The following is a 22497-nucleotide window of genomic DNA, read 5'->3' on the forward strand; positions in this document are numbered from 1 at the left end:
TATACCAAGTCACACCCTATTGTCCGCTATTAGAGTCATATCGGTGCGGTTCCAACTTGGTCAGAGCAGCACCAATTTCTACTTTATGCTCTACTTTTGGTGCTATTTGCATAGATATCTGTGTCCGATGTCTTTCAAATCGCACCTCAAATCGGAAAGTCACCCAACTTTGAAATCGTGCTACTTCACTATACGTCGCATGATTTCAAAATCGGCTTTGATATGACCGGGGTGTGAATGGGAGAAGGATCTCACCTCTACTTTCACTACCTCCCAATGGCACAAGGCTCTTAAATCTCTATATGGCATTACACATTCTGTAAACCATTGGAAGTTGGCACAAAATATTACTTTACAGCAGTATCGCCTTTTATTTTCAGATTGAAGATGTTGGGTGGAGTGGTTGTGACATGTCATCCTCTGCTTGATTTTCAGCTGATTCATCAGGAGATGGCCAAAATTTGCTCAGCATATGGCCAGCTTTAACTGAGCATGTAAAGCTAAAAAGAATATGAACTGTGGGTATTATGGCTTTGAATGGGTGGTCCCTACATATTTATGAGCGGGACCTCCTGGCAAAATGGGCATGCTCCAGGTTTGACTGCCCAGAGGGTGAGTGTGTCAAGTAAGGGACATGCTCTAGGGACTCATTTGTTCCTAAATATGAAATCTTTCCCCACACAGGAATAACAGGATAGCTGCATACACATGAAGACTTCCATTTTATTATGAAGCTGGAATGTAAACCTGCACATATATTATTATTATTATTAATATTATTATACAGCATTTATATAGCGCCAACAGTTTCCGCAGCGCTTTACAATATAAAGGAGACAGTACAATTACAATTCATTTCAGTACAGAAGGAATGTGAGGGCCCTGCTAGTGGAGCATAAAATCTAAAGGAAGGGGGAGGTGATACAAAAGGTGATAGCTGCGGGGGATGATCTGGTGCAGGTGATTCCAGTACAGTTCTTAAGTGGAGGTGGGGTAGGCTTCCCTAAATAAGTGAGTTTTCAAAATTCGCCTAAAGGCAGAGAGGGTGGGGGCTGACTGGACATATTGTGGTAGGGAGTTCCAGAGGATGGGAGAGGCTCTGCAGAACTCCTGGAGGTGAGCGTGGGAGGAGGTGATGAGGGAGCTAGAGAAGAAGATGTCCTGGGAGGAGCAGAGTGGGCGGTTTGGGTGATATCTGCGGATGAGGTCAGTGATGTAGCTAGGGGCAGTGTTGTGGATGGCTTGGTTAGTATTTTGAATTATACATTGGGTTGGTGGAAGTCAATGAAGGGATTGGCAGAGAGGGGTGGAGGACACTGAGCGGAGGTCAGTGGAGGGATTGGCAGAGAGGGGTGGAGGACACTGAGCGGAGGTCAGTGGAGAGATTGGCAGAGAGGGGTGGAGGACACTGAGCGGAGGTCAGTGGAGAGATTGGCAGAGAGGGGCAGCAGTCACTGATCGGTTGGTAAGGTGTATGAGTCTAGCAGCAGCATTCATAATAGACTGAAGGGGGGATAACCATGGGCAGCACAGTGGCTAAATGGTTAGCACTTCCGCCTGGCAGTACTAAGGTTGTTGGTTCGAATCCCAGCCACGGCACCTCCTACCTGGAGTTTGCATGTTCTCCCTGTGCCTGCGAGGGTTTCCTCCAGGTACTCAGGTTTCCTGCCACACTCCAAGGACATGCTGGTAGGTTAATTGGATCCTGTCTAAATTGGCCCTTGTATATGAATGTGAGTTAGGAACCTTAGACTGTACACCCCTTGAGGGTTAGGGACTGATGTGAATGTACAATATATATGTAAAGCGCTGACGATGCTGTATAAGTACCTGAAATGAATAAATAAGCTGTGTAATGGTAGATCAGTGAGGAGGGAGTTGCAGTAATCGAGGCGGGATATAACCAAGGCGTGGATAAGTTGTTTTGTGGTGTCATTGGTCAGAAAGGGGCAAATTTTGGAAATGCTCCAGAGGTTGAGGTGGCAGGATTTAGCCAGGGATTGGATATGGGACCCAAAGCAGAGGTCAGAGTCTAGTATTACACCTAGCACCCTGGCATGAGGGGAATGGTTGTGCTGTTGATCTTCATGGTAAAGTCATGATTGGGAGATCGGAGGGGGGAGAAAATATTACAAGCTCAGTTTTGGAAAGATGGAGTTTAAGGGAGTGATGTGCCATCCATGCTGATATGTCGCTTAGTAGATTTGTGATATGTAAGGAGATTGAGGGGGTGAGCTTGGGAGTGGAGAGATAGATCTGGGTGCCATAGCATAGAGTTGGTATTGGAAGCCATGGGAGGTTATCAAATGGCCAAGGGAGGAGGTGTAGAGAGAGAAAAGGAGGGGCCCAAGGACAGAACCTTGGGGTACCCCAACAGAAAGAGAGAGAGTAGCGGAGGAGGAGGAGTTGTATGTGACACTGAAAGTGCGCTGAGAAAGGTAAGAGGAGAACCAGAAGAGAGCAGAGTCACGGAGGCCAATGGAGTGGAGCTTAGTGAGGAGGAGCGGGTGGTTGACTGTGTCAAAGGCAGCGGAAAGGTCAAGGAGTAGGAGTATGGAGTAATGGCCGTTGGTTTTAGCAGTTAGTAGGTCTTTAGTGAGTTTTAGTAGGGCAGTTTCTGTGGAATGTTGTGGGCGGAAGCTGGACTGTCGGGGATCTAGAAGGTTGTTGTCGGTGAGGTAACAGTTCATACGGTTTTGAACAAATCTTTCAGGGATTTAGTTTTATGCCATGCTCACTCAAGAGCGTGACTGCATCTTTTGAGACTTCTGGTGTCATCTGTTTGCCAGGGTTGTGACAGGCGAGGTCAGGTTCTGAGTGTAGAGAGAGGAGCAAGAGTGTCCAGGGAGGATGATAGATAGTTGTTGTAGGCAGATGCGGCCACCTCTGGGCAGGACAGGGGTGCAATTTTATCATAAACGCACTCAGTAGCAGAGTGAAATAGGTCAGGGCTCAGGTGGTGGAGGTTTCTACAGGTAACGGTTTGCTGGTTGGAGGTAGGAGACAGGGAGAGTGTGAAGCTGATAAAGTTGTGATTGGAGAGAGGAAAAGGGGTGTTAGAGAGGTTACAGGGAGTGCATAGGTGGGAGAATACAAGGTCGAGGGTGTTGCCGTTCGTGTGGATGGTGGATTGTGTCCATTGTGTTAGGATAAAATAGGAAGTTAGGTTGAGTAGTTGAGAGGTGGCTGAGTCGATAACAATGACTGGGATGTTAAAGTCACCGAGGATGATGGCAGGCACCTCAGAGGAGAGAAAGTGTGGTAGCCATGCCGAAAAGTCATCAAGAGAGTGTGAAACTGGGCCTGGGGGCCAGTAGATGGCTGCGATCCTCAGACAAACAGGAGAAAAGAGACGAATACAGTGCACTTCAAAAGAACAGAGGAACAGAGATGGAGGGGCAGGAAGAACCCCCTTTTCGTCCACTGGGTCTGGGCGAGTGAGTCCAGAGGAGGCCATCATGGGAGAGTGCAGCTGAGGAGACAGAGTCAGAATCCTGGAGCCAGGTTTCAGTAATAGCAAGTAGGTTGAGGGAGTGGGAGAGGAAGAGGTCATTGATAGTAGAAAGATTGTTAGAGATATATGTGGCTTCACACTCAATATATATACGTATATACACCTATGTCCTATTCAATGTTAATGGCAACTTAAATAGTAAGAAGACCGGCCTCTGGATTTCTCAGTGATGTGAAGATTGTTGAGTGATGTCCTTGGATCATATCCATTGCAGTGGAATCAAAGAGTGATATTAGATGATAAGAGGGCTGTTACCACAATTCACACCATGTGTTCAGGACTCCTCCTACTCAATGCTGATAAGAGAGATAAGTTCTAGGACACGAGGAATAGGACCAGGATCATGCTGTGCAAGTGGATATGATGTTCATGGGGGCAGGGTTGAGCTGAGGGGCAGGCAGAAGATATGGTCCTGGATGCTTCAGCAGGACAGGTATGCAAAAAGGATGAGGCCTGCTGCTAGGTAGCTTACAGTTTATGGGGGATGGGACACACTTTAGCTTTTTCATCTCCAATTCTAAAGGACCTTGTCTGTCACTTCATAGGGGAATAACTGTACTCACTACTGTCAGTCCTGAAGAAATTGTTGTGCGTTTCTTTTTCTGTAGGAAAAACAATAAAATAAATACTTAAATTGTTTTGATCACAAGACACGCCAAGCTTTTGGAAACTCTGCAATCTACCTCTACCCTCTATGAAGATAATTCTCACCTTCTCCAACAGGAAAGGGCAGATAAATATAAATATATTATTAATATTATTATTATTATTAGTATTATTAATAATAATAGTAATAAAATGACAACAGATGTTAATATAGCTCTGACATATACCGCAGTGCTGTACAGAGAACACTTATCCAGTCACATCAGTCTCTGTAACAGAGGAGCTTACACTCTAATGCCCCCTCCCCCACAGTCACATCAGTCTCTGTACCAGAGGAGCTTACACTCTAATGCCCCCTCCCCCACAGTCACATCAGTCTCTGTACCAGAGGAGCTTACACTCTAATGTCCCCTCCCCCACAGTCACATCAATCTCTGTACCAGAGGAGCTTACACTCTAATGTCCCCTCCCTCATTGTCACATCAGTCTCTGTACCAGAGGAGCTTACACTCTAATGTTCCTCTACAGTCACATCAGTCTCAGTACCAGAGGAGCTTACACTCTAATGTCCCCTCCCCCACAGTCACACACTATTATTATTATACATGTATATAGCTCTTACAAATACCGCAGTGCTGTACAGAGATCACTGAGCCAGTCACATTAGTCTCTGTATCAGAAGAGCTTACACTCTATTGCCACCCCTCCCCCCCCCCCCCCCACACACACACACACACACAAACACACACACAGTAACATCCCATTATTATTATATGTTTATATAGCTCTGACATATAGGGGTTTATTTACTAAAGCTGGAGAGTCCAAAATCAGACTCCCTTCTGCATAGAAACCAATCAGCTTCCAGGTTTCATTGCCAAAGCTTCATTGAACAAGCTGAGGTTAGAAGCTGATTGGTTTCTATGCAGAAGGGAGTCTGATTTTGGACTCTCCAGCTTTAGTAAATAAACCCCATACTGTCTCTGCACCAGAGGAGAGGAGAATATTAGTGGAGAAGGATAAGGATGATGGAGATGGCACCCTGCTTCTCTCTGGTAGGTGGAGGACTGATGAGCTCATTTTATGAGAATATGACCTTGGAGTAACCAATGAGATTCTCAGAGTTCTCTGAAGCTGGACCAGTAAAAGATGAGCTCTGCTGGGTTGAACTAGCACACTCCGTAGTTCTCGGTGACTCTGAATGAGAGAATGTCCCTCACCTGATGTTTGGGATGTCTTCTCCAAGCCATGGAACGGTCATTTCTGAATTTTGGGTTTTATTCGGGTTTGTCCAACTAAATTAAATAACTGACACCAGATGTTTGATTTAGCATAACAGATAGCATAATCAACAATATTAATAAGTATACAATATTCATAAAAACCTTTGCGATGTTAGCTTTACCCAATACTATGGAAAAGCTCCGTCCTGCAAAGAACATACATGGCAAGCTATTACACAACTGTACCATGTAGACATTCAAATCAATCAAGAAATACATGCAGTATATAAATAATGGGAAACATTAATATAGTCACTGGGATTATGTTTTTTCAGCTATTAGATAACATTTACTCTAGAGATGACATCCAGCCTCAGCACAAGACAAGTTCACCATTGTGTGCTCCCATTGTAAGAGACCCAGCACAAGACAAGTTCACCATCGTGTGCTCCCATTGTAAGAGACCCAGCACAAGACAAGTTCACCATCGTGTGCTCCCATTGTAAGAGACTCAGCACAAGACAAGTTCACCATTGTGTGCTCCCATTGTAAGAGACCCAGCACAAGACAAGTTCACTATCCTGTGCTCCCATTGTAAGAGACCCAGCACAAGACAAGTTCACCATCGTGTGCTCCCATTGTAAGAGACCCAGCACAAGACAAGTTCCCCATCGTGTGCTCCCATTGTAAGAGACTCAGCACAAGACAAGTTCACCATTGTGTGCTCCCATTGTAAGAGACTCAGCACAAGACAAGTTCACCATTGTGTGCTCCAATTGAAAGAGACCCAGCACAAGGCAAGTTCACCATCCTGTGCTCCCATTGTAAGAGACTCAGCACAAGACAAGTTCACCATCGTGTGCTCCCATTGTAAGAGACTCAGCACAAGACAAGTTCACCATCCTGTGCTCCCATTGTAAGAGACTCCGCACAAAACACTTTCACCACTGTGTGCTTCCTATTGTAAGACTCAGCACAAGACAAGTTCACCATCCTGTGCTCCCATTGTAAGAGACTCAGTAGAAGACAAGTTCACCATCCTGTGCTCCCATTGTAAGAGACTCAGTAGAAGACAAGTTCACCATCCTGTGCTCCCATTGTAAGAGACTTAGTGCTAAATGAGTTTAGTATTGTGTGCTCCCATTGCAAGAGTCCCAGCACAAGACAAGTTCACCATCATGTGCTCCCATTGTAAGACTCAGCAAAAGGCAAGTTCACCTTTGTTTGCTCCCATTGTAAGACTCAGCACAAAACAATTTCATCATTGTGTGCTCCTATTGTTAGAGACCCAACACAAAATACTTTCACCATTGTGTGCTTCCATTGTAAGAGCCCTGCACAAGACAAGTTCACACCAGCATGTGATCCCATTGTAAGAGACTTAGTACTAGAAGAGTTTATTATTGTGTGCTCCCATTGTAAGAGACCCAGCACAAGACAAGTTCACCATCGTATGCCCCACTGTAAGAGACCCAGCACAAGACAAGTTCACCATCGTATGCCCCACTGTAAGAGACCCAGCACAAGACAAGTTCACCATCGTATGCCCCACTGTAAGAGACCCAGCACAAACCAAGTTCATGATTATGTGTTTCCATTGTAAGAGACTTAGTACAAGATGAATTGACTCAGCACAAGGTCATTTTTAACATTGTGTGTCCCTATTGTAAGATACTCAGCACAAGGTAAATTACCCAAAGTGTATTCCCATTGTAGGAGACACAGCAGAAGACATGTTCACCATTGTGTGTTCTCTTTGTAAAAGGTTCTGCACAAGACAAGTTGACCATCACGTGATCCCATTGTAGGAGACACAGCACAAGACAAGTTCACCATTTTGGGATCTGAATGTAAATGGTTTTTTTTTTTATATTTTTTACATTTTTGCATCCAGCAAACACACCAGCACACTGCCTGTTCTATGGCTTCTACAAGGAGTAAACTCAATATCCCGAAAAGTTCCAGATCCTTAATGTACTAAAAACAGCATCAGAAAAGGGAATCACTGCTAAGGATTGAAAATCTTTTAAAATAGTTAAACAAAAAACTTCATTGAAAAAACTTAATTTCTCACCTTGAACATAGGAGCCATTACTAAATTCACACCTGGAATGAAGATTGACCATATCTGAAACACAAGAAAAACATGTATGTTCAGTTTAAGCAGAACAATAACTTTTAAACCCACTTTTACCCCCTTCCCCCACCCTTCCCTCCCCCATGTCTTGGACTTTCCTAACACTTAAAAAAAAGAATATCTATCTGTCTATATAAACAAACACACACACTTTAGTCTGATGACATCATGAATTATTTTTCTCCAGCAGGGATGGTCCTTATTGCTGTCTGCATAATGACACAACCCTGGGAAAGGGTCCATGACAACAGCCTTGGCTTAGAGGAATGGGTTAGCTGCAGTGCCCTCTTAATAGCATTGTGGGCCCCTGGAATAAGCCACACCACAGCAAACAGTTGGCACGGCTAAATAATCCTACATTTTGGGTGTCACTTTTTAGACATTAGAAATTTTAGTCTGACTTTTTACAATTTGTTTAATTATTTTTTTTACAATTTTTTGTTTACATTTTTCTTACAATGCTGTTGGGGGATCTATGGTGAGATATCAGAGGTCTAAACAGACCCCCAACGTCTCACTGTTGAGCCAGAGAAAGGGGCTGAGGAAACATATTCCCTGGTTCCTTTCTGCAGCCTCAGCTGCACTGCAGATATATATGAACAGGAACAGAGAATTCTGTTCATTCATATCTGAAGCATAGTAAACACAGTTTACTATGTTTCAGCTTCGAATAAACACAGTGGATGATTAGCACTGGTCACTCGCTGTGTTCATTTAAGGAAGGGATGGTAAATTTCATATTTACCAATCCCTTCCCTCATTCTCCATCTTGAAGAGGGGCACACAGAAGAGCCCAGACAACAGGGAAATCATATGTATATATATCATATATATCTCCCCATCCTCAAGTCCTGACTGAAACCTCCCTCCTCTCCGACCCAATCAGCATTCTGCCCACCCTAGCATGTCACCTGCACTCCTCCTCATTCTCCTCTCCTCCATCCCCAAACTTGCCTCCCTCCACCCCCCCACTCCCCCAAAACAGCTCTACATTGCACCCTCACTTCTTCCTTCCCCCCTCTACGGCTCTCACCACCTCCTCCTGATACTCCACTGCCCTGCCGACCCACATGCCACCACCAACAGACCCACGCACTCCTGCAACCTCCCGTTCCCATGCCACCTTCCTCACCCTCCTCCTTCTGCTAACCGCCGGTGACATCTCCCCAAACCCTGGCCCCCCATCTCCCCACTCCCCCTCCTGGCACCCCCCTACTCACGCCAACCACCGCAACCCCCTCAATCTCATATCTGTCCCCCTCCTCCCCACATCCACCCCTCCCCTCTCAGTTGCACTCCTGAGCGCCCGTTCGGTTTGCAACAAGCTCACCGCCATCCACGACCTCTTTGTCTCCCACTCCCTCAACCTCCTAGTGGTCACCGAAACCTGGGTACAGGCCACTGACTCCACCTCCCCTGCTGCCCTCTCCTATGGAGGCCTCATCTGGACCCATTCACCCAGACCGAGAGGGCACAGAGGTGGAGGGGTCGGTATGCTCCTACCACCGCTGAGCACCTTCCAGGTCCTCCCTAACTCCCCTCCCTATCCTTCTCCTCCTTCGAGGCCAACTGCATCCGGCTCTTCTCTCCCACCCCCCTAAGGATTGCGGTAATCTATCGGCCTCCTGGTTCCGCATCCCCCTTCCTTGACGACTTTGCCGCCTGGCTTCCCTTCTTCCTCTCCTCCGAGCTACCGACCATCATCCTAGGCGACTTCAATATTCTGATCAACGCCAACAGCCCGGCGACTTCCCAACTCCTCCTTCTAACCTCCTCCTTCGCGCTCACACAGCACACACAGTCCTCTACCCACTCCAATGGAAACACCCTGGACCTCGTTTTCTCCCACCTCTGCACCCCCCACGACTTCACTAACACCCCCTTTTCCCTCTCTGACCACCACCTCCTCACATTCTCCATCTCCCCCTCCCTCAACTCCCCCCCCCCCAAAGCGTCTAACCATCACCTGCAACCTCCGCAATCTGAACCCGACCCATCTCCACCCAGCAGCTGACCGTCTGTATGACAGTATCCTCCCTCTGTCATGCCCTGACCTGGCCACTACTGCATACAACGACTCACTGTCAGCTGCCCTTAACTCCCTGGTACCCCTAACCACACGTAACACCAGACCCCGACCGCTTCAACCCTGGAAAAGCGACCACACAAAATGCCTCAAACGACGCAGTCGCACACTGGAATGCTTATGGCGCAAAACCAGATCCCCTCACGCGTTCTCCCTCTATAAAGCCGCCTACCTCCCCTACACCACCTCCTTCCACGCTGCCAAGCAAGCCTATTTCATAACCCTTATCAACACCCTCTCCACCTGTCCTCGCCGGCTCTTCTCCACCTTCAAATCCCTGCTCTCTCCCCCCCCCCCCACCTCCACCCAGCACCTCACTCACCGCCCACGAGATTGCCAATCACTTCCAAAACAAGATTGACGCAATCCGTAAGCACACTGTCAACTCACAATCCACCTCTCCACCCAGCCTCCCGCCCTCCTCCAACCCCGCAACCCTCCCCTCCCCCGACCTTATAGCCGCACTACCCCCCACTATACCTAATGCCCCGCACACCATCACCTCCCCTACACTCCGCTCTGGGTACAACTACCCTTGAGGAGGTCTCTAAGGTCTTCACTGAAGCCTGCCTCACCACCTGCCCCCTGAACCCTATCCCCTCACAGCTCCTCCAGTCACCCCCCCTCCATCATTCGCTCCCTCACCCACATCTTCAATCTCTCCCTCTCCACTGGCACCTTCCCCTCCCCTCTAAAGCACGCACACATCACCCCCATACTCAAAAAACCCTCCCTCGACCCCACTAACCTTAACAACCTTAGACCCATCTCCCTGCTGCCTTTCACCTCCAAGCTCCTTGAGCACCTGGCCTACAATCGCCTAAGTGCCCACCTCACTGATAACAACCTCCTTGACCCCCTACAGTCTGGCTTCTGTCCCCTGCACTCCACCAAAACCGCCCTACTTAAAATCACCAATTACCTGCTAACCGCCAAAGCCAATGGCCACTATTCTATCCTCCTGCTCCTCGACCTCTCCGCAACCTTCGACACTGTTGACCACCCTCTCCTCCTTGCCAAACTGTACTCCCTTGGCATCAGGGACGCTGTTCTCTCCTGGTTCTCCTCCTACCTTTCCCAACGCTCCTTCAGCGTCACCTACAACACTACCACCTCCCCCTCCCTCCCCCTCTCTGTCGGGGTCCCCCAAGTCTCTGTTCTCGGCCCCTCCTCTTCTCCATCTATACCTCCTCCCTTGGCAAACTTATTCACTCCCATGGCTTCAATTATCACCTCTATGCCAACGACACCCAAATTTACCTCTCCACCCCTCACCTCACCCCCTCACTTTCTGCCCGCATCGCCCACCTCCTAAACGACATATCAGACTGGATGTCGCTCCATTTCCACAAACTTAACCTATTTAAAACCGAGCTAATGGTCTTCCCCCCACCCTGCGCCCCCCCCCCATCCTCTCCATCACTACTAACAACGCCACCATCTCTCCCACCCCACACGCCAAAGTCCTGGGTGTCACCCTGGACTCCCACTTCTCCTTCCTACCCCACATCCAACTGCTATCTAGATCTTGCAGGCTCCACCTCCGCAACATCTCCAAGATACGTACATTCATCACCCCAGACACCACCAAACAACTCGTACACTCCCTCATCATCTCACGCCTGGACTATTGCAATTCCCTTCTCACTGGCCTACCCAAACGAACGCTATCCCCACTCCAGTCGATCCTAAACTCAGCGGCTAGACTCATCCACCTCACCAACCGCTCCACATCTGCCTCCCCCCTCTGCCAATCCCTTCACTGGCTCCCGATTGCCCAACGCATCAAATTCAAACTGCTAACCCTGACCTACAAAGCCATTCACAGTGCCGCCCCAAACTACATAACTGACCTGATACCCAAATACTACCCTACCCGTGCCCTCCGCTCCTCACAGGACCTCCTACTCTCTAGCTCCCTGGTCTCCTCCTCCCACACCCAATTGCAGGACTTCTCTAGGACTTCCCCCATCCTCTGGAACTCCCTGCCCCAATCCATCAGACTGTCACCCACCCTCCTCACCTTCAGGCGCACCCTGAAAACCCTCCCCTTCAGGGAAGCCTACCCCAACCTCACCTAACACCTGACCTCACCTAACAACCTCCTCCACTCCTCCCACAACTCCATCCCCCACAGCCATCTCCTCCTGTATCACCGTCCCCTCCCTCCTCCTAGGCCCTCAAACCCCTCGTGTACTGTTTTGTTACTGTCTTGTCTCATGTTCTATCCCCCTTGCTACTGTACAGCGCTGAGCATACCCTTTGGCGCTATATAAATACTGTATAATAATATAATAATAATATGTAGACAGGAGGGGGTGATCTGTGTGCCAGGCAGGGGAAATTACTGGAACTGATCTTTTGTGGCTCTCCTGGCTTTCAGGTGTTGCAGTGAAAACCACATAGAAGATTGGTTCCAGTAATATCTACCACCTACTGCAATGATTGCCCCCTTCCTGTCCACATGGGATTTCTCCTTCTGGGGGGGGACTGTAGGGCCCCCCCATGTACCACCTGGGGCCCCTTGACAGTACCCACTGGTGCCTGTGTGAAAATATGGACTTGTTTGGCTGACTCTACTGTTATTAAGCCAGAACAAAGTATATGTGTAAGTCCAGTAGATTTTATTTCCCTCCAACAACAGAAGATCAGAAGAAAAAGCCAACATATGACAGGAGGACTTCAGATAAAATGGAGAGCAGTTTCAACTTACCAAATAAACAATTCCTTGATTGCTTGATCCTGATACAAACAAAAACAAATTAGAATCATTATTCCAGTATCAGTATTATATATCCTCATTCCATGGCCAGAACCACACCCAGAACCACTGGTGTATAAAGCCAATATAGCTGAACATTATAAAGCCTTTTATTCCAAACTGCATATGGCTTTGTGGCCATAATCAGTGCAGTGTATGGGAACCATGACTTCTATGGGGATGGGCTTGGTGCCCAACAACACAGAACAACAATACAGGTCATGGTGAGAAGGCCATAACTAAATCCAAAAGCCCTTCAACCAATTCAGTGTATGGTACAGTAGACTTCTTAGAACTGAAGGCATTCACATGTCTCATTCCATCTTCTATCACAAAAATTAAAGGATTATTCCTCATTTCAGAAAAATCAGCAGAGTTTTCTTTTCTGAAAAAGAGGAATACTCCTTTTAATTGTATGAAGAATTATTATCTCATTTTTGGGATATGTGAGGCACGTATATATTTCTGTTGTAAGGAGGCTTTACTGTGCTACATACAGATGGAGGTCTTATTGATTCCTTCAGTGCCTTCTCACAATAAACTGTACGCTTATACGCTTTTCAATAAAAATATTTCCAACTCATATCCTCTGTCACTGGCATCTTGACCACGCCCACTCCTGCCTTCCCGCTCACCTACCATTCAGTAGTAGCATGCATACTCCTAGCAGCCAAGCCAGATATAACTAAACAGTGTAGGAAAGACTTAGCCCCAAACGTTTCCGAGTTGTAGCTTCAATTGATTGTTTTTTGAAACCCTGGATTACATGGAGCAACACCTGAATTCAAGCCAAGTATTCTAATGTTATATATAGACCATACTGTGCATGGCCCCATTACCGCAAATTCCTTTATTGTCATCATTTACAGTTTATGTACCATTTACTGTTTTCCTGTATTTTATTTTGAAAACTTTAATAAAAATTACTGATATAAAAGCTGTTGACCTCAAATCTACCTTAAACTTAAAAAAATAGAAGCACAAAAAACTTACTGCAAACGAAAAGGATTAATAAAAAAAGAAAGAAAAAAAAAACAGTTAAGGTATTAATTGATCAAAAGCTACAAATGATTCACTTGCTGATAGTTATTAGACCTTAAAAAGACATTTTGGTTCAACAAAGCTCTGTGAGCAAAGGCAAAGGCGGGCAGATGAAGAAGAGTCCTTCAACACCCCATTACACAGAAGTGCTATATAGACCCTGGGATATCCATCTAGCACTGGATTTGACGTACAGCCCTGTTTAGACACAACAAGTTCCAGAGTATATTTCCATAGACACAAATGGAGCCATTATTTCAAGAACTGAGATTTACCTTTATAAATGTTGATGGGCTGAGCCATTTTATCTATCTGTGATATTATTTCCATTATCTTCTCTCTTGTCTCTTCTTTAAATGTAATCTTGTCTTTCCTGAAGAGAATGAGGTCTCTGGTCTTTTCCCGGATGAGAGGCTGGCTGTTGAGTATCCTCTCCTTGTCATTTGGAGTGTTGGAATCCAGGTCATCGACCACCACAAGCACATTCTCCTTACCTGCAAGAACACAATGGACATCTCACTATTATAGACCAAATCAATACCTGAGAATATCTTTAGAGATAACCCATCATGACAGATCAATGGGTTCTGCCATTTCTTACCTTCTTTTAAAAATGTCAGTTACTTGGCTCCTATGCTAAACTACTAGCTCCACTACATTATAGCTACCTGACCCAAAGCAAGAATGCAGATCATCATGCCAGAAAAGAGTCAAAGTATAAGTATACTGAAACAGGCATCCAAACGTTTTGGCAAAAAAGTATGTTCATCTTGGGGTTTATACATTTGGAAATAAGGTCATTTTTAGGTGTTTTGGGGGGTGTTCATACTGTGCTGGCATTTTTAACAGAAAGTGAAACTTTTTTTTTCAAAGAAAATTAAAAAAACCAACAGCTATTAAATACCATGAAAATAAATCTCTATTTGTCCCAAAATATTATATAAAATGTAGTGGTTCCAGTGTTGTATAACCAAGGATTTGGAGCATAGTGGAGATCTTTTGGACAGCTTGACACAGAATCCTCAGATATGATACACTGGAGACTAGGAATGCTTAACTTTTAAAAGGCCCCTGGGTTTCTTATCCTTGCCATTTCCTTGCCCACCAGGCAAATGCCCGTTGTGCCCTATGGCCAGTCCGGGCCTGGGTAAGTATACAGGTCTTTGCTACACAGGTAAGTTATAAATTATAATGGGTGTTAGGAGGGGAATTTTAGAGAATAATTTAAATTTTGCATTGAATTCCATTTAGGCAGGTGCAATCAAGTTTATTCACTTTAGGGGGCACCAGACCCAAGCGGTACCACAGCCTGGAGAGGAAGTCAGGAGAATCCTGGTTCCTCTATGGTTTCCTGGTCCCTGAAGGCAGCATTCTGATTGGCTTTACTGCATCCAGATGACTTCTAGCAGTCATCTTGGGTCAATAGAGGCTTTATACGTCCCTGCCCCAGGTTTTGGCACTCTTTAGCACTGTGGTTAGAGTAGAACACCCATATGTGAGGGGAAGTATTAGCAGCAGGGAAAGGTTCCTGATGAGTAGGAGCAGGCTAGTGACACCCAATCCTGCTATGGAAGCCTCCCCTTTGAGACCAGGTCAGCCAGGCTGCATTCCACCCCCTGAAAACAGATGCTATCGGTGCATCTTTACCCGCTGTACCTCTGCATTAAACAGAACTGTGAGTCTCACCCAAAGCAGCGCTCTCCTGATAGGGTTGTTTGTAGCTGAGCATACTCTGCAATACAAGTGTTGAGGTATCTAAAACCAGACTGTGTGTCATTACCGCACCACACTGCACCTTCCTTTTTCTACTTTACATTTATGTATGTTTTAAGCCACTCTCTGGGTACCCAATGAAGAGGAGTCTTGTTTTACATGAGTCGCCTCACCAGAGCCAGTTAGCTCCATATTACTAAAATAACTTTTGAAGCCCCAGTGCCCGTTGGATGTTTACCTTCTGGAAGTTTAAACTGCGAAAAGGTTGCTACACCTCCAGGAATCCACCCAAAATAGTTTGACCCTTAGGAATATAAGTGCCTTGGTCTTACCTAGTGTTTGTGAAAGATGGCAGACTTCCTGGTCATAGATGGAATCTGTCACATCTGTGATGTTGATTCTCCCTCGGTTCTTGGAATGATACAAAATGGCAAAGTCACATCGGGATGCCTCCTCCCTGAAACCGGACCATCCATTGTTTGTTATGAGGGTTGTTCGAACTTCTCTGATCAGTAAATTCTGGCATCTGAGGGCATCGCACAGGAAACTGTAAGAGCGCTCATCTCCCCGGGAAAATATACCGACAACACTTCCCGGGCTGATTTCTGCAATCAAACCAAAAACTGCATTTTTGGGTAGACTCCAGACCTGGGAAACAAAAAATACAGCCATGGTAAGAACTCTGGGAGAAATACATAAAAGATACACATGATGCAGTCTGTCAGTAGCACTAACACAAAGGGTGCACTTATGAGGAATTTGCATCACAATTTCCCCAGTGACACATCATGTACGTTTGTTCTTTGGGGCTGGAAGACTAGACGTCCAGAGCTCCACCCCCCCTTACATCAGATGTCAAGAGCCCCCCCGCCATCAGAAGTCAAGAGTTCCCTCACTTCCTTACATCACAGTGCACCCCTCTTACCTTCTGCTACTGCCAGGAAGAAGCTGGGGGTGGAGCTGAGAAGCAGAAAGTGCAGTGTCTGGAGGAGGACCACAGGAGTAAGGAGTCTTCTGAATACTGAGACCTGCAGTGGCAGAGACAAGGGAGTGCTGCATCTGTACAGAGAGACTCAGCATCTTTAGAGGAGCTCTGTCCTTCTCTCTGCTGCTGACTGCTGGGATGGACAAGTCTCTTCATGGCTGCATTAAGAAGCACAGGATCTGGTGGAGGAGTTCTGTCCTCCTCTCTGCTGCCGACTGCTGAGACAAGGTGGGGCAGAGACAAGGGGAGAGGGGAGGAGTGCTGCAGCAGCAGGAGAGGTGCTAGGGCCACATGAAATGACCTGGTGGGCCAGATTCCATGTATTTGACACAAGTGCTCTATCTACTGGACAAATGCTGTATTTTGCTTTTTAAATTGATAAAAATATTTGTCTATCACAGCAAACAGTATATTAATATTGATCTGTTACAATGTTCACAGAGAACACGTACAAAACTTGAACTGCATGAACTGCTATGCAAATGTTTGATAACCAATATATTGGATAATAGAGGTAATTTTAGATATAATGCTCCCTAATGTATCCTTTTTTTTAGGCTTTTGTTCCAATGTTGAATAGGACTTTAAAGTTCAGTACTTTGGAACAAAACCCCCAAAAGTACAACACATTTTAATTTATCAATACAGAAAATATATAAGACAACAACAAAACAAACAATCTTCTGTGCTCAAGTGTGGCAACAATGTAATGGGAAGATACTCTCTACTGCTTGTATCTCAAGTCCATGGACGTGGTCTTGGTCCTCAAAGATGCACTGAGCCCCTCTGACCTCCCCAGGCCATGGTAATCTGTAAGCACCAGATGCAGGAAAACAAAAGAGGGAGCACCAGTCCAGTGTGTTAAGGGACAATAAATGAAATATGTGTTGTGTTTATTCATTATATTCTATTCTTTTATTCATGCTGATCTTTTATTCATTATTTTATATGTTTTGCAGCCCTGATGAAGGTGGAGTTTTTTCCTCCTGAAACATGTTGGCTGTCTATGTTTGCTGAAATTATGAATAATAAAAGGCATCTCTGGACTCAGTTTTGGTCTGGTGATTGTTATTTCTATAATTTGCTTTACTTTTTTATACTTTGGGATGCCCCTGAAAGAAGGGGGGAGGGGGGCAGTTTGATAGCTGACTTACCCAAGCCAGCAAATTTACTTGCAAACCTTCTTGCATTTTAAACAAACATCGAACTCCCAGCACTAAGCTGAAGCTCCTTTCATGGCTCCATAGAAATCTATGTATTCGCTGTGCTTTTCTATGCATGGGAAGGCATATTCTGTTGGTCATTTTTAGGGAGAGAACAGGATAGAGTTCTGTTTGCAGGAGGTTCAACCGTCTCAGCAAACAAATTGGCTAAGCCCAAATCCCAATATGATCTATGGGAGTGTTAGGATCAGGACCTGAACCCACGACCTCTGTTGCATCGGGCAGTAGATTTTCATGCTGAGCCACCTAAGATACTGGGCAGCTCTTTGCATGCTTCCTTAGGTAAAAGTACTTTCTATCTTGTTTCTTGTGAGCCTTGAACTCCTTGCTCCTCCCACAATCTTCCTATTTAGGCCATGCCTTTGCACTTCTTGTTTGCCAGATGATTGTGCTCTTCTCCAGCCAATATCTTGCTCCTTTTGCTCCTGCTGCTGTCCGTATCTTTACTACAACTCATTACTGACCTTAGCTTGTTCCTCGGCTACACTTCTGCTTGAATCCAACCTGCAACCACTTGTTACTGACCTTCGGATTGCTTTCTCACTACTCTTCTACTTGATCCCTACCTGCTATATCTGCTATTGAACCCCAGCTTGCTCATCCCCTGGTGGGGCGATCTTGGGGACCACAACCTGGTACTAACTAGTTAAACCATCTCCACCATCAGGAGCTCTGGGGGAAACCAGTTAGTGCTTAGATCCTGTGCCTCTGGTGAGCCCTCATCATCTGCCAGGGTGACCTGCTTGTTTACTTATCTGCTTTAACCACCTCCCATCCGGCCGTTGTATATAAACGGCCAGATGGTGGGCGTTCAGGGTCAAGTGGCCGTTTATAAACGGCCTCCCCGCACCCTGCTTGTGCGTGCTCCCTGGGAGCGTGCAGCACCGCGATCCGGTGCCTGCTGTGTCCTCTGGACACAGTGAAACACCGATCATCAGACGGGCCCTCTGTGTGAGGTCCCGATCATGTGATCACTGATTGGCCAATCAGTGATCACATGCAAAGTAGTAAGCAAAATGTCACTTGTGACATCATTACTTACTATGTGTAAAATCTGTGAATGATCACAGAGGTCACATGGTACAAGGCTATTCACAACAGCTTTGTACCATGTGACAAGCTGTGACCAATCACAGCTCACTCAGTAGTTCTCAATGGTTGCAAGAATGCAGACAGAGAGAAAGAGAAATGATTGCTTTTACATCCTATATGGGTGTAAAAGCAATCAGTGTAAAAAAAAAAAAAAAATCTTCATCACCCCCCACAAGTGGTACAGTGTCACCATGGTGACACTGTACTGCTAGGGTGACCGTATGTAAAAAAACCAACAATAATATAAAATAAAAATGTTAAAAAAAAATGTTTAAAAATTATAATTTTTGGTTTTAAACTAATTTGGCTTATTTTTATTTTTTTTACTAAAAAGATAATGGAATACATTTTGGCCAAGATTTATGATGAAATATTATTTATTTGCAAAATTTTATAAAAAAAAAACTTTTTTCAAAATTTGTGGACTTTTCATTTACAGAGCAAAAAAAATAAAAATCCCAGCGGTTATTAAATACCACCAAAATAAAGTTTTATCTGTCTCAAAAAATGCTAAAAAATTCATATGGGTACAGTGTTGCATGACCGCGCAATTGTCATTCAAAGTGTGAGAGCGCTGAAAGCTGAAAATTGCCCTGGACAGGAAGGGGGGGGGGGGAAGTGTCCGGACTGGAAGTAGTTAAAAAGTAACTCCACTTTTGTGGAGAAAAACCCCTCCCCTCTGGGTGACCTGTGCACATTGCAATGTACATTGCAAACTTTGTTGAAGATTTCTACATTTTGTTATTCTGAAGAAAGGGATGTTTGTTTTTCTGTGTCCATGTGCAAAGTGAATCTGTATGGGAGTGACTTCGTAATTATCAATCAGCTGCTGTACCTGCAGAGCTCTAATGAGGAAAGTGGCAGGGTCTGCATCCCTTTAGATGTGAATTCCCTTTGGGAGTATCTCACCAAAAATTACGTTTTTGTTGCAGGGGATGCCCAAAATCTGACTTGAATCTTAGAGCAGACTGCTGGGAAAATCAGGGAACCAATCACACAAGCAGGAATTTACATACCCGGGAGGCGTTCTGTATACTGTCTGTATACAGAACTCCTCCAGGTTGCCATATTGAATTTTACAGAAATTTACAGCATCTGCAGATTGACAAGGAAAGGATATTTTGGATAGCGTTCAATTTAAATATGACTTGTGTCACAATTGTATTTGCTATATATATTTTTTGAATTTGCTATTTTCCCCCCCAAGAACATGGAGGTACTCTTTAAATAACCTGGTTGGAGGATATCTTCCACCTACACGTGAAGTTGCAGAGTAGTAGGACGTACACCTTTATAAGTGACTTCCTTTTACAAACATTGGCCAGGGAACTGCCATTTATCAGTGGTAGCACTTCCTGCTCTAAATGACAGATCCCTGCCAGATAAACAAATGGGCCGGGGATCCTGGGTGACGTCACGGATCAAATATGATCAAAACTGCAAAACTCAACATAATTCCTCTAAAAAAAATCCCTACAGATCAAATAACCAACATTCCTCACCACGAGTATAATACTCCGGATTATAGAGAAGAAAGACATCTGAAAGACAAAAAGAGAAAACTATATATAACAAGTCATGTACAATCTGTTCCAGCAGATACTAAATGTTCTCCAAATATTAGAGAGCTGCAACCTGATAGAAATGTGAGACTAGAATCATGTTCTATGGAGGTGGATGACAACCCCCCCCCCCCCCCCCCCCACACACACTTTCCCCGGGGAGGATCTTCTCCAGATCTTCCATTTCTGATCTGTTGGTGGAGTGAGTTCTGTTACTGAGAAGACACCAAACTGTGACCCCAATTATTACAATGTAGCAGCCCCAGGGCTACATAGAGACCCCATTTGTTTTTCTTGATATGAGATATGAGGAGATCCCTGTACAGATTTATCACCAGTAACTCAACCATAAGTTTAGATCGCTGAGGGTCAACTTACTTGAAGTAGAGGGCTTCAAATATGGTCCCTGACATCACCAAAGGGCCACAGATAATATTCAGTAAATGTAACTATACAGAGAACTGTCAGAGACTGCAGACTGCTCTGCCTTCAGCAGGGAAATGGTCAGAGATTGCAGACATACTAGAAGAAACGGTCAAAGACTACATACATGATACAGGAGATGGTCAGAGACTGCAGACATAATAAAGGAGATGGTCAGAGACTGCAGACAGACTACAGGAGGTGATCAGAGACTGCAGACATACCACAGAGGATTTTTAGAGACTGCGGACATAATACAGGAAATGGGCAGAGAATGCAGACATACTACAAGAGATAGTCAAAGACAACAGACATACTACAGGAGATGGTCAGAGACTTCAGATATAGTACAGGAGATGGTCAGAGACTTCAGATATAGTACAGGAGATGGTCAGAGACTGCGGACATACTACAGGAGATGGTCAGAGATTGCAGACATAGTACAGGAGATGGTGAGAGACAACAGACATACTACAGGAGGTGGTCAGAGACTGCAGGCATACTACAGGACATTGTCAAAATTGGACTTTTGGGACTTGTGGTGCTCCCCTAACATGAGTTTGATACTGGAGGAGCTTCTGGGATCACAGTAACTTCAGCGATGGTCACTTTCACGTCAGGGGAGCACTACAATTCCCAATGTCCATATAGCTGGAATAGGACTACAAGTCCCAGCAGTCCTGAGCTCCCTCTAGGGTTGCAGATTTTACCACCTTTATGAAGAGTCGCTTGGCCTGTATGCGTTCTCCTTCGGTGGGTTGAGGTGGAGCTCGGCGTCTGTCTGTCCTCGGCACAGTGTCAGCTCAGACTGGGATACAAAGAAAGTGAAAGCAGTCATCCTCCTCCTCGCTCTTCCTGTTCCAGCTTGTCAGTACAAAGGTCCTCAGAGAAGTCACATGACTGTTACTGACTGACAATCACTTCGTTTGCAGCTAAACCACTACTCAAAAAAATAAAAGGAAGACTATCCCTGCTTCAGTCTATCCTGAACTCAGCGGCTAGACTCATCCACCTTGCCAACCGCTCCGTATCCGCCACCCCCCTCTGTCATTCCCTCCACTGGCTCCCCATTGCCCAACGCATTAAATTCAAACTACTAACACTGACATACAAAGCCATTCATAACGCTGCCCCAAACTACCTCACCGACCTGATACCCAAATACTACCCAACCCGTAATCTTCGCTCCTCACAAGACCTCCTACTTTCTAGCTCCCTGGTCTCCACCTCCCACGCCAGACTGCAGGACTTCTCCAGGACTTCCCCCATCCTCTGGAACTCACTACCCCAATCCATCAGGATGTCACCTAACCTCCTCTCCTTTAGGCGCACCCTGAAAACCCATCTCTTCAGGGAAGCCTACCCCACCCTCACCTAACAACCGATCTCCTCCACTCCTCTTACCACTCCATCCCCCACAGCCACTTCCTCCTGTACCACTTTCCTCTCCCCCCTAGATTGTAAGCTCGAAAGAGCAGGGCCCTCAAACCCCTCGTGTATTGTATTGTTACTGTATTGTCTCATGTACTGTCCCCACTATAATGTACAGTGCTGAGCAAACCTTTTTGGCGTTCTATAAATACTGTATAATAATAATTTTAAAACCCATCAGATCCGAATGGGGAAGAATCTCCTGCTGGATCTCTATACTGACATGGACGGGGTGATGTGTTAGGAATGTAAGGATGCCCCATTGTTTGATGGAAATGATCGACCTACAGAGGACTGAATTCAAAGACACCCCAAAAATCAAAGTGAAGAAATGATGCAGCAGGCGAGTCCTCAGTAGTTTGTGTGGCCCCCACATGCTTGTATGCATGTCTGACAACGTCGGGGGAGGCTCCTAATGAGACGATGGATGGTGTCCTGGGGGATTTCCTCCCAGATCTGGACCAAGGCATCCCTGAGCTCCTGGACAGTCTGAGGTGCAACCTGGAGGCGTCAAATGGACCGAAACATGACATCCCAGAGGGGTTCTATTGGATTTAGGTCAGGCGAGCATGGGGGCCATTCAATGGTATCAATTCCTTCATCCTCCAGGAACTGCCTGAATACTCTCACTGCATGAGGCCGGGCATTGTCGTGCACCAGGAGGAACCCAGGACCCACTGCACCAGCGTAGGGTCTGGCA

The 22497-nt window shown here is 45.7% G+C and overlaps 1 protein-coding gene across 1 annotated transcript; it reads right to left on the minus strand.

Moving 5' to 3' along the window:
• Positions 1 to 703: 703 nt before the first annotated feature.
• Positions 704 to 21209, minus strand: LOC149452008 (uncharacterized). Its single transcript, XM_089689948.1, has 8 exons — positions 21080 to 21209; positions 19884 to 19922; positions 15414 to 15729; positions 13644 to 13862; positions 12280 to 12308; positions 7418 to 7471; positions 5341 to 5428; positions 704 to 4116 (listed from the first exon to the last, which is right to left on the minus strand). Exons 2-7 carry the CDS (start codon positions 19920 to 19922, stop codon positions 5378 to 5380), a joined length of 708 nt encoding a protein of 235 aa, XP_089546074.1. The 5' UTR covers positions 21080 to 21209; the 3' UTR covers positions 704 to 4116; positions 5341 to 5377.
• Positions 21210 to 22497: the final 1288 nt, after the last annotated feature.

The sequence above is a fragment of the Staurois parvus genome, unplaced genomic scaffold (genome assembly GCF_062004578.1).
Source record: "Staurois parvus isolate SC_StPar_1 unplaced genomic scaffold, SC_StPar_1.0 ptg000503l, whole genome shotgun sequence".
Taxonomy (NCBI): Eukaryota; Metazoa; Chordata; class Amphibia; order Anura; family Ranidae; genus Staurois; species Staurois parvus.